General features: G+C 38.6%; 1 protein-coding gene across 9 annotated transcripts in view; it reads right to left on the reverse strand.

The window, feature by feature from the left end:
• The window catches only part of Pkhd1 (PKHD1 ciliary IPT domain containing fibrocystin/polyductin), a 453,258-nt gene that overhangs the window by 113,255 nt on the left and 321,337 nt on the right, over window positions 1-18,666 (reverse strand). For 6 of the 9 annotated variants that reach the window (XM_060369714.1, XM_060369715.1, XM_060369713.1 and 3 more), the window contains 5 exons: window positions 18,506-18,660; window positions 16,427-16,579; window positions 10,490-11,365; window positions 9,350-9,518; window positions 8,021-8,178 (listed from right to left, as the gene is read on the reverse strand). In XM_060369714.1, the coding sequence (XP_060225697.1) occupies window positions 8,021-8,178; window positions 9,350-9,518; window positions 10,490-11,365; window positions 16,427-16,579; window positions 18,506-18,660 (1,511 nt within the window). Of the gene's footprint in view, window positions 1-1,969; window positions 4,336-4,789; window positions 5,075-8,020; window positions 8,179-9,349; window positions 9,519-10,489; window positions 11,366-16,426; window positions 16,580-18,505; window positions 18,661-18,666 lie in introns of those variants that run through there. The other 3 variants (XM_060369717.1, XM_060369719.1, XM_060369718.1) reach the window with 3 other exon arrangements.

Here is an 18,666-nt window from a genome sequence, read left to right on the forward strand (position 1 = left end):
GGGCAAAGAGGATGGACATCAGAAGAAGGAGAAAAGAGGGAACAAGTCAGGATCCTGAAACAGAGGACCTCTGAAAGGCTCTGCTCTGCAGACTATCAATGCAGATGCTGAGACATACGGGCAACCTTAGGGCAGAGTGCAGAGAATCTTAGGAAAGAAGTGGGAAACAGTAAGATCTGAAGAGGACAGGAACTCCACAAGGAGAGCAACAGAACCAAAAATTCTGAGCACAGGGGTCTTTCCTGAGACTGATACTTCAACCAAGGACCATGCATGGAGATAAACTAAGACCCCTGCACAGATGTAGCCCATGGCAGTTCAGTATCCATGTGGGTTCCATTGTAATAGGAACAGAGGCTGTCTCTGACATGAACTGATTGGCCTGCTCTTTAATTACCTCCCCCTGAGGGGGAAGCAGCATTACCAGGCCACAGAAGAAGACAAGGCAGCCACTCCTGATGAGACCTAATTGACTAGGATCAGAAGGAAGGAAAAGAAGACCTCCCCTATCAGTGGACTTGGGGAGGGACATGCATGCAGAGGGTGGAGGAAGGGAAGGATTGGGATGGAAGGAGGGAGAGAACTCTGGGGAGGATACAAAGTGAATAAAGTGTAATTAATAAAGAATTTTAAAAAAAGAAAGGTAAACCCCAGGTCCTAACACCAGATTCCTCAATGTCTAATAACACCTCTTAAAGAGAACTTTGATTCACTATTCTTCAGTGAGGCAGTCACAAGAAAAGTCTGAGAGCACTGGAATACTACTAGGACATGAGAGAGATATTTATCTCTTAACCTAGACATTTGGTGAATGCAGGCAAAGCACTGTACAGCAGTGGGAAAAAGTTCAAAACCTTTAGCTCCCCAAATTTATAGAAAGGGAAACATGAATGCAAACCAAATGACCAGGCACAGAAAGATCCACTGCACCTCATGAAACACGCTCTAACTAAAACCAGAGCACTGTGCACATGACTGAGATGGCAGTCAGCCCTTCCTCTTACAGAATGGATTGTAGCCTGAGACCCATTAGGTGAAGAAGTTTCCAGTAAAAAAATAAAAATAAAAATAAATAACAACAACAAAAATTTAAAAATGAATGCTGAAAGATAGTCAGGATCTTTGCTAAGATTTCAGGTGCTTTTACAATAAAAGAGGAGTAACTGTTTGAGAGGGTAGATGTCTTAATTTGTTAAACTAAAGCGGTCCTTTAACTACATATGTCAAAACATCATGCCGTATGCCTTAATGCCCATAATACAAATAAATAAAACTGATCAAAATTTTAACCTCTTACCCTGGCCTTCAAATGTTTGGCTCCTGTCTCTGCACACTCCTTTATTTGACTGCATGTCGCTCACACAGGTGTCTGCTCTGCCCATCCCTCATCTGTGTGAGGACATTCTTTTGCCAGAGCCCCTGTGTTGGCAGGTGGCCTTCCTTATAAGTTTCCCTCCTTTGCTCATTGGAGTCTTATTTGCAATGTTACTTTTGATAACTTTGCAAGTAAATATGAACACACACACACACACATACCAAAGAGAGGTAAAGAAAAAGAATAAACTCATTTCTATTTGAAACTTCTGCTGTATATCAAAATACTATTTTATTTTCTTTGCTTCTCTTTTTCTTACTAGTTGTGTGTACATCTCTGTTGCAATATAACTTTGATAAAAGCATGTTTATTATCTTTTTCAGTATACACTATAATATCAATCCTTTAATAAGATGCTATTAAAAAGTGTGTTGACAAAACTTATTTACTGAAGAAGGGCAAATGCCAGATACTGTACTTCTCATGCAAAGGGTAATCACATAATGCTAACTTCTATTTTATTTCCCTCCTACTATATTTACCCAAGGAGTTCTAAAATTGCCACCAGTTCTCAGTCCTCTTATAATCACACTGGAGATATTATATATATATAATATATATACATATATATATTATATATATATACACCAGTCAATGAGATAATGTCATCAATTATTAGCTAGAGAGAGACATGGAACTAATAAAAACCCAAATGGAAAGGACTGGTGCTGCTATTCTACCTAAGTGGGATATTAATTTCAAGATTTTGTTTTATTGAATGATTTTGGATTTTTGGATCATTAGATGGCTCCATAGCCACAGAAATCCTTCCTAAAATAAAATATAAATAGTTCCCAAGGGATCACCTGCTTGGGATTAGCCTTGCTCTTATTGCCATGTAATTTTCAAACTTGGCAGCAAATGAAAACTTACAGATAAGTATAAAACAAAATTAACAGCTCAGTTTTCCCCTGGCTGCGCACCCTGTGCTGCACAGAGAGCGAAGCGCATGGGCGCCGTGTTTTTCCTTGGTGATCCACACGGATGGGTTTCCTTCCTGATGCCAAAGTGCTTGACAAGTGCAGAGAACAAACTGTGGATATATGACTGAGTGAGGAGGTTTTAGGTGAGATTATATGTGCAAACAAGATCTGTTGTTTCGTAAATTAAAAATAAACCTCAGAGGCAATGGACTCAAAATGGCTTGAAGAGATTTGCTAATAAAATTGAGAAAAGATGCGAGGGTATGTGAAACATAGTGACATTAGCAACAATCTGAGACATGGTTGTAGCGGTCTCCGCCTTCACCTATCTGTGTCACCTTTACAGGCTTCCAGAGTGGCATATGGAAAGAAGCCACTCATCTTCTCGTGTATCAATCTGTGCTTTTCTCATCAACTGGTTTGGCGTCAGGAATTAGAAAGCAGTATGAAAACAGAAACTTTTAAAATACAGCAGTCTTGCATTAGAAGATATGTGAAAGTCAATGAATGTTACAATCCTATTAGTGCCCTCAAGAGGCATTATTTACCATGTGTTATCTTTGCAAGCAGACACAGACTGCATTTTTTATTGCAACAAACAGCAGTTTCCACGGTGAGAGTCTTCACACCTATAACAACAGCTTTAGAACATGAAGAGTCAGTCTGTCAGTCTTATACCCCTCTTTGTGTACTCTCAGCCAGTCACACAGACTAGCTTTCACACACTGAACGCAAATGCTGTGTAATGTTTGCTGTATACCATTGAAATGGGTTTCACACAGGGCAAAAAGCTGAGGAGAAGCAAACAGAACAGCACAGCAACCAGTAGCAAGAACATATTTACACCTGAATAATGTATAACACCACATGGTAAGCAACCTCCTAAAAGCTCATCAAAAGAATGTTCTTATAATTTAAACATGAAGCATTTGATTGGCATTGTAGTGACTGCTGATAAGAGTGCTTACTATGACACGGCGTATGTCGTTGGCAATCATCTTCTCCAACAGAGGACACTGACAAGACCTAGGATGTCCATCTATGAAATGTTTTCTGACCACATGAAAGAGCTCATACAATCTGTGTTTAGGGAAGCCAAGAAGCTGGAGAGGTACCTTGCCCTGAATCATCCCTCACTCCCAAGTGTGAGCTGGAATATAACATTTACATTAGCTCTTCGGGCACTGTTAGCCTCCCCAAACTCGTTTGGGTTTATAGTCTCCAAGGGTCTCATTAGAGTTGGGCTCCAAATTCCAGAGTGGTGACAGTTTGACAGCCCATCTGTACTATCATTATTTCTATCTAATCTTTCTTCCCTATATTTTTTGGGGGGAATAGTCTGCTGCTATATGAACTACTTGACTCTAAGCTTTGCATTGAGTGTATTTCTAAGTCAACCCAAACTGAGACATTATGTTCAAGCCTTTTCATTTTCTGTTAGAGTGAATTTCAATTTGTATCTATCACCGTAGACTACCACCCATCTTATTAATTAAAAAGAAATATAAGCCTGGCCCAAACCCCTTCAATTACCTATCAGAGTGTTTTAAAGGATGAGGATATTTTTCCATGAAATAAATGCCTATAGTAATGGTGTGATATTTAGAGTTTTTTTTTTTTTTTTTTTTTTTTGAGCAATAGAAAATCTTACTGTAGGAAACTGAGTAAATATAGAGATAAATGGAATTAGAGCTACACACCTTCCTTCATTACTTTTGCAGTTGCTGTGGTAAGACACCTTAACAAAGGAAAACTAAGGGACAGAGGATGACTTCAGATCACAGTGCAAGGTACAGTCCATCCTGGCATGGAAGTCAAGGAAGGAGGGAGCTGAAGCAGCTGTTCCCATTGTATCAACAGCCAAGAAGCAGAGCAAGGCAAATACACTCTACTCTTCCCCTGCACAATCAGCGTTTTTCACATTATGATGTCCTCGATCTTCTGTCCAGGGAAGGGTCCCACACACAGGCTTCCAGAGTGGCATATGGAAAGAAGCCACTCATCTTCTCGTGTATCAATCTGTGCTTTTCTCATCAACTGGTTTGGCATCAGGAATTAGAAAGCAGTATGAAAACAGAGACTTTTAAAATACAGCAGTCTTGCATTAGAAGATATGTGAAAGTCAATAACCCCTCACAGGCATTCCCAAAGGCCTGACTTCCGAAGATTCTAGATCCTAGCAAGGTGACAACTGACAGTGAGAATAACAATATCCTTTGTAATGTTTATCTTTACTAATCACATATCAATCCTCACCTTTCTCTTCTGTACACACACACACACACACACACACACACACACACTACAGGTTTCATTCTGCTGTGAAAAAAAATTTACTGGTCATATTCAGCAATGTATACAAAGTATTTCCTCTGCATTTTTATGCACTCAGCATTTATGAGACATTAAAACCTATACTGTACACCTCATATGTTGTCATTCAATCACAACACTAAGACTTAAACATATGGAAAGATATGGGCAAAACACATATTTTCAAATATGAAATTTTATGATTATTTAAATAAACATGTATAGAAATAATTCCAAATGTCAAACATTATTCTGCAGCAATAGCTCAGATGAAAAAAAATGTTATAAACAAATAAAAATATACCCAAGTTTTCATGATGATGTGTGTCTACACCAAACACAGGAGGCTGAGGCAGAAGGAATGGAAGCTTAAGGCAAGCACGAACTACACAACACGAATGAAGCCATCTTGGTTTATACAGCAAGTTCCAGAGTAGCCTGGGTACTAAACAAAATCCCATCTCTATAGAAAATATGAACACCACAATCAAAAACTTGGACTGTATAGAAAGCTTCCATATTATACATATACAATATTAAATCAATAGCATGATGCTCTTGAATAGTTTAGGATAAACTCATTAATATTATTTCTATGTATGCACAATACGTCCACTGATAGAGCCAGCCATTCAAGTAATATTTGTTGAACAGCCTCCTAAATATAAATCAGTGAGCAGTCCAGAATCCAAGCCCTCACTGAGTTCGTGTTATAAAGGGTCACATGGCAAATAAACAACTAAGTAATTGCATTTAATAACATAATGCTTGGTGGTGAAACTCTAAAAACAAGTAAGTAGGTACACTGGCTTTAGAAAAGAATAAACACATACTTTTGTTTTGTCTGGGTTGTTTGTTTGGGTTGTTTGTTTTTGAAACAAGGTCTTATCTCCAGCCAGCCTTGAACACACCATGAGGATGATCTTATATGTGGATGAAGGTTTGGATTACTGGTATTCACCATCACACACAGTTTATATGGGCCACACTTGACCTAGGCATTGAACTCAGGGACTCTTGCCTGAGAAGCAAGCACCCTACCAATACCAACCCTAGCTCATATGATTGTTAGGTGGGACCAGGAATGGCTTCCCAAGGACATTTAGGGATACTAAGTGTATCCCTAACAGAGGTCTTAATGATATAAAATATATCATAGTCTGCATGTTAGATGGGACCAGGAATGGCTTCCCAAGGACATTTAGGGATACTAAGTGTATCCCTAACAGAGGTCTTAATGATATAAAATATATGATACTTAAGATAAATGGGAGTCAGAGGAGTTGGGAGAGAGCAACCACAATCCAAGAATGCAAGCCTGGTAAGCTTATGATGTGGACATACATCCAAGTAGATGAAAATCCATGGGAAGGCTTAAATAATTGTCCTGGCTTCTAGGTAAGTAGAGTGGAGAATGCAGAAATGGGAGAAGATGTCAACAGGGAGGGTATTCTCCTACCGAGAGATGATGATATTTACATTACAGAGGCTGCAGGTAGGGAAGATGAATGTGGGAGTTTGGGTGAGGAAAAATAACAAGGAATATGGTCAGTGATTTTACAGATGTAGGCAAAAGGCAGGTAACAGGGAGCACACTGGGGCAGGGATTGGAATTTAATAGTGGGCATGTGAATCTGAAATGCCTATACTTCTTAATAAAATCAGTTGGCTATTTTAAAATTTATATATATATATATATATATATATATATATATATATATATCTTTAAATTTCAAAATTTCAAAGTCATGTCTGAGTTAGGGATAAAAATCATAATTCATTGACAGCCAGGTTGAGCGATTTGCCATAGGGTATCAATTTGCTCCTGCAAGAGGTCAATCCTCTGATTGACCACCATCAAACTTCCTTTTAGTTGAGCATTAATTCATTTATGTACAACTAAGGCATGAGCTACATTGGCTAAATGATTATTCAGGGTCTGAGCAGTCTGCCTAGTATGACTCATGGCTAATGCCCTGGTGGTAGCTCCAACAGCCGCCAATGAGATGGTAGTAACAATGGTGGCTGTAGTTCCAAGATCCCTTTTCTGTCTGAAGAGAGTCATAGCGTGAGGGGCATCAATGGGCACAGGCACCCAGTGAGGCATGCGAGTAACCAGGGCATACCTAAATTTACTAGCATTCCAGCATTGGGCAAAAAAGCAAGTATCATTACCACAATTACTTGGCTCTATCTGGCTAATAATGAATAAAAATGGGGGATATAAACAAACAGGTGTGGGCTTATAGGAAATATTATGAGAAGCCTTAACCCCTCGTTGGAACATCCTGCGTCAGTTCTAGAACTAGCAGTGTGCTCTCTGTCACGAACAATTCCACATTTGGCTAAGGCTGAGGATCTGGCTTGCTTCCATGTATGTGGACCTATCTGCATTGCCCACGTGGCACGCCTGGGTTGGCTACCCAGAGGCTATTTAAGCTATGGGCTGGCTTTCCCCAGGGTCTGAGGATTGTTCAAGGTTCCTGAATAAACTGCATTGAAAAAAAAATCATAATTCATAGGTAGCATTAGATAGTGATTTGATCTCAATCCTCTTGGAATAAGGAAAATGGTCTGAGCACATAGCCCTGGGAGAGTCATGCCTTCAGAACTTAACATGGTGAGGAAGAAGGAAGGGGGAAAATAGGGGTTAGGGGTGGGAAGGAGATACACGAGGCAGGGTGAGAGTAATAGGACTGCATTTTATAAATGAAAGGAATTATAAAAGAACAAATTTAACTGACAGAACAAAAAGACAGGAGACCAGAAAGAATCTGAAAAGAATGAAGCAGAACCAAAGTGGAAAAAAAATCTTCAGGTTTTCCTGCAACATGCACAAATCCAGTTCAAACAGGGAATTTGGTATCTCTGGAAGAGAAATCTCTCCAGGACCCACCTACAAAAATCAGTATGCAAAGGTGCTATGGTTGTATCAGCAAGCAAAAAATAAAATAAAATAAAAAATAAGGAGGCAGAGATTCTGGGGACAGCAGAGTTTAAGAGAAATTTGGAGACCAGAGAGATGAATCTTACAGTGCCTACTATGCTCCAAAATGCACTTTCAAGTCATATCAGAAAAGAAAGATGGATTTATAGTTGGATGGGTTATTTCAAGGTGACATGAATGGTGCATAAAGTTAAGGTGGATGTCAGGATTATTCTCAGAGCTAGTGAGAAAGTATACATTTACCATAAGACACAGGAAATCATTGAGGTCACAGTAGTGATGGCACATTATCTCGCAATGACTCAGTATCTGATCATACATGTGTTTTAGTAGCACATCAGCACAGACTCCAGCCCTTTTGTTCCTGTCCAAAGTATTTTGTTCTCATGGGACAACAGAGCCACACATTCTTTCGCATGCTTGTTGCCTTTCCCACAGGCATTGTGAACAAACAAAACTGACCTGTGTTGAAGAAAGATCCAGTCCATTCTGCTTCTGTCGTTGGAAACACAGAAACTGGTGGGGGCAGACCCAGGGTTCTCCCATCCAGATCTGTGAAGAGGTATTTTCTTGGACTTTCACAGTCAGATTCAAGGCAGGTGGCTCTCTCTAAGTCTTCCCTGTGGAAAAAAGAATCAAAAAGGAACACTCTCGTCTCAAGGTACACAGAAACAAAAAGCACGTTGACAGTGCTGATCTTGTGTCAAGCACTCTTGTCAATCTGATTCTTCAGCCATATAAAGCTCACATCCTTCACCTCATATGGAAGAATAGTAGAGTAGCCCTCATCAGACACCAGCCATCAGCTGCTTTGATTTTTGTACTCCACACACTCCCAAAACATAAGAGATAAATATTTGGTCGTTACCAATCATCTAGTTTATGGTATTTTGTTAAGTATCACAAGCAGACCCAGAGGTATAGGTTTCAGCCCACTGGTAGATACAAGAAGAAGGAAGCTTTAATGGGAAAAGTACAAATAAGGACTTTGTTTGTGCCTAACTGTACTGAGCTAAACACAATGGCTCAGAGATGGGCATTAAAAAGGACACAGTGTTAGGTCAAACACAGAAACTTTCCATATAGGATGGTTTGTTTAGACTGTTACTTTTCTCCCTATAGCAGTTTTATTTTTGTAGTGTAAGAGAGCAGTAATGCATTTTTCATTTCTTCACGCTTTTTCAAGGCAAAGATATTATACACACACACACACACAAACACACACAAACACACACACACACACACACACACACACACATATATATATATATATATATATATATATATATATATTAGATCCTTGAATAAAGCTTTGAGATCATATGTGCAAGGGCAGCAGTCATACATGGCCTATGCATCATTGTTTAGCTTAGGAATTCCTAGCAATAAGCACATCAGTCTCCTGTCTCCTCATCTTCCTCAAAGGTTCCCTGAGCCTCCCCCATCTGAACCTGGACTTTGTGTTCCATGATAGAGGAAACAACTATTTTGAAAATATCTCTAAGAAAACAATACAATAAAAACAACAAAAAACGCTGCCATCAAATGACCTCTTACCCTTAAAAAAAAAGATTCAAGAGGAGAGAAACTAGTAACTAATATCTATTTGTTTGTAATCAAATTCTTAAAATCATATATGAAAGGATAAGAATACAAGAGGAGTAAAATGTTGGGACCACTAAGTCAAGGCATTTATTTAAATATGTGTGATGATGTTGTAATTTTTAATGATTGAGAATGTAAAGAGTTGAAAATTGCTTCATAAATACACATCAATACTGAAAGTGGTACCTGGGCTGCGATGGAGGAAAGTAGAACTTGTTTTTGTCCTTTATCTTTAGCATCCTGCTCCTCTCTGCTGTTATTGGGTAGATGATTCCAGTGCTATACTCATTAGGCAGGATACAGATATCCAGGTCATCACTATAGCAACTCTTCACAAAACTAGAAAAGGTGACATCTGAAATTTTGAACAATATATCACAAAATTGTTTCATGTGAGCCACCAACCACGAATATTATACAACTAAATATTCTGTTCCTAAAGTATTTTCTAGGAGATAATATGAGCTACCAAGGATAACCCCAGGAATTTTACATGAAGCTTAGTCACAAAGTGTCTCTACCATACATGGACACTGTGGTATTTAAAAAAAAAAAAAGATGGCAATTCCAAGCTAGAAAGCTGGCTTAATGGTTAAAGCACTGACTTTTCTCCCAGTGGACACAGATTTGATTCCTAACAATTAGATGGAGGCTCACAACCCTCTCTAACAGCAGTTCTGGAGATTTAATGCCCTCTTCCAGTCTCTGCAGGTACTTCATGTACATGGTGCACAAATATACAGGCAAACACTTATACACATAAAATAATTTTTAAACCAATTTTTAAAGACAATGATTCCAATAAATTACAGTCTTCAGAAAACATTTAATTAAAACCTTAATCAAAATCTATCCATTTTATTTAACACTCAAACCAACTGTGAGATAGACTCTATAAATGGGGAATAAGTACAAAATTTCCAAAACTGTCTGGTAGAAGATAAACTGCCCAAGTTATGGTCAAATGCTGACTTTAAGCTTAGCAATCTTTATAGGACCAACTACAAAGCAACCTCAGCTGTGTTACAGTTTCTACATCTTATTTACTTTAGTGGATAACAGGAAAAACAATTGCTATACAAGAGTAATTACTGAGTTAAGTAGTTACAATGAAGTCTTTCTAGCAAGCAGAAAACAGTAACTTCTGCACAGAATCACTCACTATCATTAAAACACAGTTGTGGTTCACCAACAGCAGAATGCAAGTGAGACAAGCAAGCACTAGGCCACACTGGACCTTCTTACTGTACAATTTCAGAATGTTACTGAAAATTGTGTGCTAGGGTGTGTAACCACATTTTTTTAGGACAAACCCCAGAATCCTACCTTGAAGCTTCATAACTCCAGAAACTGAACGACCACTCCTTGTTTTGTGCCATGGCTCCTGAGGCCATCGATTTGGTTCTGAGGTGAAAACAGGCCACAGAATACCAATTCGGCCTCCTCTGGGATTGGAAGGTGCTCTGTCTGTTGATGTACAGTTGGCTGACTGAGGTGCCTTTCTGTCTTGAATGCAGTCAAAAGAGGAGCTAGTGGCCACAATGACTGAATTCCTAAGTATAATCTGTACAGTGCTCATGGAGCTCAGTGAAGCAGAAGACACATATGCGATGGCCAAAAGGCCAATGGTATTGTCTACCAGAGTGATATTCTGCATGTCCACGCTATTCTCTGTCTGTACCATGGCACCATAGTCAAAGTTCTTAAAAGCCAGAAATCCAGAGATACCAGTACAGTTGTTAGGCTCATGTGTCTTGTAGAGGTGAAGACCATGAAGGCTTGAGTGGACCACATTGTCAGACCAAAGCACTTCACAGGAGCACCCATGGCCACCTACATGAAAGCCAAGTCTCTCTGATCCTGCCACCACATTGCCACGGAGAATGATATCCTTTGCATAGTTCACTTTGATTCCTGCCACCCAAGCGGATGAGCTTGCTGACTGCATTGTCAGAATGACAAGGTTATTAGTGAGAGAATAGTTCTGTCCCTCCACATCAATGCCATGGCCACTTGTGCCAAACACTATGTTGTCGTCTAAAATCATGCCATGACTAGAAGATGCATGGATGCCCACACCGCAGCTTTGATGAACAGTGGAAGATATTACCCGGGATCCAGCTGATGCACTAGTGAATTCAATGGATGAATACAATGGCGACCCCAAATTCTGAATTTCCACATTTAGAAGTTGAAGTACACCTACAAAAAAAAAAAAAAAAAATGAACATATTTATTTAGGTCAGCTTCTTTCTTATTTCCCACAATATACCAAAGGCCTCTGTTTCAGGGCATCAGAATCTGCAGATATTTAAATGAAATGTAATCATTATCCTTAGCACCAGAACTGCACAACTTACACTGTAAATTCTTGCCAACGAAAAATGAATCACTGGAAATACCACATTCTAGTCTACAAACAGCACTGTGCTGTCTGGACTTTGATGTAAATAGAGAGAAGAGAACTAAGGCAGGGAATGACCTTGGGGAGATACACAGCTGGCTTACAGATCCTTTGCATTTGTTAGGAGACTGCATCAGAGCCTGGACCAGAACAAAGAATATGTCGCCCACTTGCCGCAAAGTCATGTCTAACTCTGTTTGTTTCATGGATTCCATTCAAATGGATTGTAACTCCTTATGGAGACAATGAAGGAAGGAACAGAATGCGCAACTCTAAAAATGAAGATTATGTTATAGCCCAATTAATGTCCGGAAATATGAGTTTCTTGATAAAGACAAGGTAAAAAGATACATAATACACATTTAATATTGTTTACGAAACTGGACTGAAGGCACAGGGCTGTAACCAGGTAACGCTGGGAGCTAAGGCAGAAGGATGGAAAGGTCAAGGCCTGCCTGTGCTATGCAGTGAGTTCAAGCCTAACCTGGGCTTCTCAGTGAGGCTCTGTAGCTAAATAAAATCTGAAAATGAAGATGAGATAGAGCTAAGTGGTAAATCATTGGCCTAGCACTTGTGTCACCCTAGGATCAAACCTTTTCTATATTTTACTTTTAGCCTCACTCTATTTCCAACTTTCCTTTTTATAGTAGTGAGATTTCTTCCAGTGTCATTCATGAAAATGAATAATTATGTAACCTCACTGAACACTTTAAGGTTTTTGAATGTTGTCCTTTTATTTTTGTGAATTGTTTGCTTTACTGATGATTGAACCTTCATCCCTAAATTTACTATTAGGCCAGTATTCTACAACTAGCTATACTCTAGCCTGAATTTTTTTTTGGGGGGGGGGCAGAGTCTCATTAAATTGCTCAGTCAGGGCTATAACTTCCTGCCTCAGATTCCTGAGTCATTCAGATCATAGGCTTTAGCAAGCATGCCCAGCTTATCTCTCCCAGGTGCTAGGATTATAGTGGGCTGGCACATGCCTAGCTGTGCTTTCTTTAAAAAATATATATATATATATGTATATGTATATATATATACGTATATATATATGTATATGTGTGTGTATTTATTTATTCACAACAATACAGAATTCAGCCTATACATTGGTTTTAAACTTGAGTATTAATAATCACTGTATGCATTTCTGGTAAACATATATACTATCTGAATATAGGTTATGGATTAATAATGAGGTGAAATAACTGCAGCATCTAATTCTCATATAACACTGATCATGTGCCAAGTTTTGCTGTATCACACACACACAAAAAAATATACATAAACAATCTTACTTATAATGATGCTAATTTAGATCCAATTATTTTCATTCTGCTTATAAGGAAATGAGACATTAAATAGTTGACAAACTAAGATTTTACTCTGGGCATATGACTAAGTACAATGAACCACATTGCAAGTTCACAGGAAGAGTGAAACAGTCAACCCTATAAAAGGAGCAAGTTCAACACTGGAGTCAGGGAACCAGCAATAGCTGTATGCCAGTCATTAGTCGTATATCCTTTGCTAGGAGGATTCCAACTTGACAACTTGGTCCCTCGCTTCTTTTTAATTAATTGATTTTGCTGGAATTTATGAGGTTTTGTTTTGCTTTTGAGGCAATGGCCAAGGTAAATCATGCAGTGACTTCTGGAATAAAGACAGAAGAAGCTGCACGTGAAGTATTGACGTCACTGTGCTTTAGTCCTCCCACTTAAAGCTCAAAGCTAAGCCAGCCCAACACCTTCCGTTCTCCACCGCCTTTCCAGGGATAGGAAACTTGAGTCCTTGCGCATGAGTGGCTGTAAAGAAGTCAATCCCCGCGGGAAGGAGAAAGTGAAAGATGTGACTGGATAAAAGAACCCCAATAATTAACTGAGCAATAAATAAATGCTTAGTGGGCGATGATCGAGATGCTTCTGGTAGATGGTATAGAAAAACTGTGCTAAACATTGTATAGGACTCATCTCTGAGCCAAACTGCCAACATCTTCAGGAGTTCTGCTTGTCCTAGTGACAAAAGTTCATCACAGCTAGGTATGTTGACTATTTACCTTCCCCCATAAAATTAGGAAACCCTATTTTGAGTAACCAGCCACCCTTCCAAACAAGTATGCAATTCTACCTGATTGCATAGGTCTTTGGGAATGGGCTAGAAGATATTAGTAGAGAAATGACAAAAGGTATTCTATCTGCAAAGACATGAAAATACCATCATTCCTGCTGGGAACAGACCTTCCAGAGTGGCTACTTTAAGGTCACCTGTATTCCTGCCCATATCCTTTACCCATTTTTTTTTCTATAATTAAGCCTAATAAACTCACAAGTTCACCAGAGTGAACTTTGGTATAGTCATACCTTGGTTGTTGGGTTTTGGAACAACAGGAGGAGAGGGATAGATGTTTACATTTCCTCCAAGAAAGGGATTTCAGCAACAAACATTAAAGTGGTATTTGTCTCCTGAGATTCTTTGCCAATAATACACAGCTGTAAGATATGATGTATCTGTCCTGCACATCAAACTTTGACACGAACATCAATCAAATGGAAATGTGAGTTCATAAGTAAACAGCCTATTTTCCACTATGTGTGGTGGTTTTAACCTCTCATTAACATATCCTGTGGGTAATAGTCAATTACGCTGTGTGTGTGTGTTTGCAATTCACAGTTTCAAAATGCTCAACATCATTTCACTTGAATGCATATTTAATCAATAAATCGTAAGCAAATACTTGACATATCTTGAGCATTTAAGTGAAGGATTCAGATTCAATTTTGCTTGTAAGTACTTTGCAACTTTTCCTTTTGAAATTATATCTTAAAACTTTTTAACTAGATTTTGTCCGGAAAAAAAGGAAAAATGTTACAGTGCCTAATAACCAGTAGAGAGTATCTTTGCCTGGTTTCCATTCCTATTATCATTCACCAGCATCCATGCTATGTACCTGCAGATCCCACTTTATCTAGACTCTGACACAGGTTAATCTGAGAAAAAAAAAAAAACAACAACAACAACAACAACAACAAAAAACATTACTTTTATCTTAAAGAAGATAGTTATCTTGGTTGAAGATAGTAACAAAATTTCCTTCTCCTTTTCTTCCCTCTAAACCCCCATATACCCCTCCTTTCATTCTTTCAAATTCCCATGCCATCTTCTTTCTAAATAAATCTGCTCAGTCTGTATATTGTTATTCATACATATATATATATATACATACACATATATGAATATATATATACATATATATGAATAACAGTATACAGACATATATATATATATATGTATATATACATATACACACACACATATATCCAGAGCTGACCATTTGGTATTGGAAAACCAGTTGGTGTGCTCCCCTGGGAAAGATTATTTCTCCAGCATTCAGCATTTCTTAGTTGCCTATATTTCCTTTTGTAAGGTTAAGGCATCATGGTCTTCCCTGGTTCACATTGGCATGCTTATTGTTATAATCAAGCTCATCTTCAGAAACACAGTCTAACAGCAGCTTCCTCGTCTATTGGTTATGAAGCTTGGTCTTCATGTGGGACTCCTAATAAAGGGAGCAGGAGCTGTCTCTGACTCTGTTTCCTACTTTTGGATCCTTTTCCCTCTAACTGAGCTGCCTTATCTAGTCTCAATAGGAGAAAATGTGCCTAGTCTTGTTGCAACTGGATATGCCAAAGCCAGTTGATATCCATGGAAGGCCTCCCCGCCCCTCCCCCCTCCTTTTTTTTGAGGAGAAAAGGAGGAGGTGAGGAATTGTGGGGGAAGGGAGAAAGGGGGGACTGGAAGGAGAGGAGGGAGGAGAAGATTTGATTGGGATGTAAGCTAAATAAATAAATTAATAAAAAAAATCTTTCCTGCCTCCTGCCCTCTCTCATCTGTTCATCACTTGAATTACATCCTTATCTTACAGAATAAAAGAGTTCACAGAAAAAATATTACAGGATTTTCTTTGGTTATAGAAACCAAACCCTAATAGAATCATTTTAGATTTATTCAGATATCTTCTGATGACAAATATTTATCTTTAAAAAAATATCCTTTAAAGAAATAGTAAAAGAAAACCTGACATTTTCAAGTAAAAGACTATAGACTTAATCACCAGTTAATGTGTGCTTAAAAAAGTATTAAAGGAAATTTCTAAGAAATCAAGGGAAATGATTGTATAAATAAACTCAGATCCTTAAGGGTGAATACACAGTGACTTTCAAAGATGGAGCTATCCTGACAATATTTCCCAAGCTATTTGATCAGGAAGAGCTTTGTAAGACTATCTCTGGAATATGAGTTTAATAAATAAGGTCATCAAATACTTTTGCAAGATTCCAAAAGAGCTGAAGCATAAATTTCAAAGAAAAAGATTGCATTGATCTTTTTAAAAGATTGAATTGATCTTTAAATCACTCTAAAATATGGAAATGATTTATATTTAAATTTCAGCCACTAATTTGTAGCACAAGCTCACGTCTATCATCAGATATTTCGTACTACTGAATAAAAGTAAGAGAAAATCAGGAATGTGATAAAATTCAAATGGTTATTAAATCATATGTCATTTCAAAGCAGAAGAAAATCCACATTGGCTAACCAAGGATGTTTTCTTTGAGGAAAAAGTATGCATGTGCACTGATCTCTAGTATATTCTTTAACTTCATACTGATAATTTAGCAAAGATTAGGGCTGAAAATTCATAGGTCCCTGGAGCACAAAGGAGCTAGCTAATCTGATCATTCTGTATTATAAGTGAGACTTGTCGTAGCTGAAATGTCTGCGTGTCCTAGATGAGTGGTACAGAATTACTTAGCAGCTGGATGGTAAGGCTTAGTGATTGTAGATCTCATTTCACTTACCAGAAAAGTCTTCTCCACTAGACCTTCTGAAGGACCCCATGAGGAGTCTCCCTCTACATAATACGTCAGGCTGAATTTTAATGTTTCGAGTCAGCAGTCCAACCTCAGCAGCCAAAGGAATGCGTTGACCCTCTTCCATGATATGAGCACTTCCTAGAGAAACAGGAGTCAGGGGAAAACAACCTTTAATTGTCTGTCTTGGAAATTGCCAGCTGGGGACCCAGCGTACCTCACAAGTGAAATTTCCCCTTCCTGTTCGAAGTCCTTCCAACATGAAAGCCAGCTTTTCCTCAGGCACACTCGACAGATGTCAGCCGAGAAATGAAAAACCTGTTCACTTGTCCCTCTTTGGGATCAAAGAGAATATGTGAGCAATAATTCATTTCTTTTCAATAACTCTGGGTACGAGGATAGGCCACTGGTTCAGAGATGTGTCCAATTAGTAGGGTTCCCAACCTCCTTCCTTACATGCATCAGTGGTAGGCTGTGACAGTTGGCTGCCCACCATCCACACACCACCATCAAGGAAGCAAAGATGAGGAAATAGTAGAGTGTAAACGGCGGTGTTTAGAGAGTGACGGGAATAGAAAGAGGCAATGCCAAGCATAGGAAGCCCCTTTCTTGATGAGACTTCCTCATGGACCTGGACCAGCTACCAGAGCAGGAGTAAGAAGGAGCCTCGTTTTCCTATTTCCAATGACATTTCACAACAACTAACTGGATAGGGTTAATAAAGACTTCTCTTTTCTATGCTATGCTTTTTAAACAGAAAATCAAGCTAGATGTGGTGATACATGCTAACAGTCCTAGCTCATTAGAGGCCGAAGCAGGAAAAGGAATGGAGTCCAGAAATTCAAGAGAAAACCCCATTCTCAATAATAATAGAGAGAGGAAGAGGAAGTATTATTCCTTAAACTATAATAGAGAAATAACTTGAGACAGTGTTAGTGAATACTTAAATTCCACTCTCCTGTATTACATTAAGAAAAAAAAAACAACTCTCTGAACCATTTATTTTGCATGTTTCATTAGTTATAGCCCCCAAGTTAAACCTATTTCTTACATGATACAGGAAGGTGGTTTTCCTTAATGGATTATTTCTATACAGTACTCACTACCTGTTTTTACAAGGAAGTATCTGAATTCTTCTATTTTTTTGGTTGTTTATTTTTTCTTGGTAATCTTAGTAAACAATATATAAAATACATTATGTGTCAAGAAGAATACATTCTTACACAAAGCGAAGGTATTATTTACATTATCCATTGTATTTCAAGGTCTTGCAGGATTCAATGTGCAAAAAATGAACTAGATACTTAGTGTCAAGCACTTTTGCCCTTAGCCCTAAGCCATCTATTAATTTTTGAGGATTTTTTCAACTCTCCTCTTAGACTTGCCATCATGAATGATAAAATGTTTAATAAAATATCTAAATGTCTTTTGGAAAGTAAACAATATGCCAAGTATGATGGCACACACCATTAATCCCAGTACTAGGGAGGCAGAGGTAAGTGGATCAAGGCCAGTTTTGTCTACATAGCAAGTTCTAAGCCAGTCACAATATATATATATAAATAAATTTTATATATATATAAAATGAGACCCGGTCACATAAAATTAAAAGTAAGCATAAAGGCACAGGGCATACATGCCAATAATCTCAGCACTAGAGAGGTAAGGTGGGAAAATGAGTTTGAGTTGCAATCCTGGAGTGCTTAGTCAGAGCCTATTTCAAACAAACAAAAATAATAAAAGGCAGAAAGAAGGAAGGAAGGAAGAAAGAGAAGGAGGGAGGGAGGGAGGGAGGAAGACAGGAAGGAAGGAAGGAAGGAAGGAAGGAAGGAAGGAAGGAAGGAAGGAAGGAAGAGAGGGAAGGAGGGAGTGGAAATGAAAGGGGGAAAGGGGCTGAGGGTAGTGATAGGGAAGGGGAGAAATTTTGAGAAAGTTCTCTAAGACAAGGCAGCAACAAGGTAGCCTCCTCACAGTCCTAATGTCAATCAGGTGCAGTATACCTGGGCAGGTGACCAAGCAGATTCTTCATGGTTAATCCATGAAGCATGCAATAAAGCAAAGCCATACCAATGTGCCGGTGTTTAAGACGTTCAAAGATCCTGATGTGATGGCCTTTGACTTCCTTGACAGTGAGGACCTCTGCCTCATGAGGCTCATAAGAAGAAGAGCTCAGGACAATTTTGTCATGGGGCTGCCAATCCACAGCATCGTCTACTATAATCCTGAAA

This window comes from Meriones unguiculatus, chromosome 16 (genome assembly GCF_030254825.1).
Source record: "Meriones unguiculatus strain TT.TT164.6M chromosome 16, Bangor_MerUng_6.1, whole genome shotgun sequence".
NCBI classification, from domain to species: domain Eukaryota; kingdom Metazoa; phylum Chordata; class Mammalia; order Rodentia; family Muridae; genus Meriones; species Meriones unguiculatus.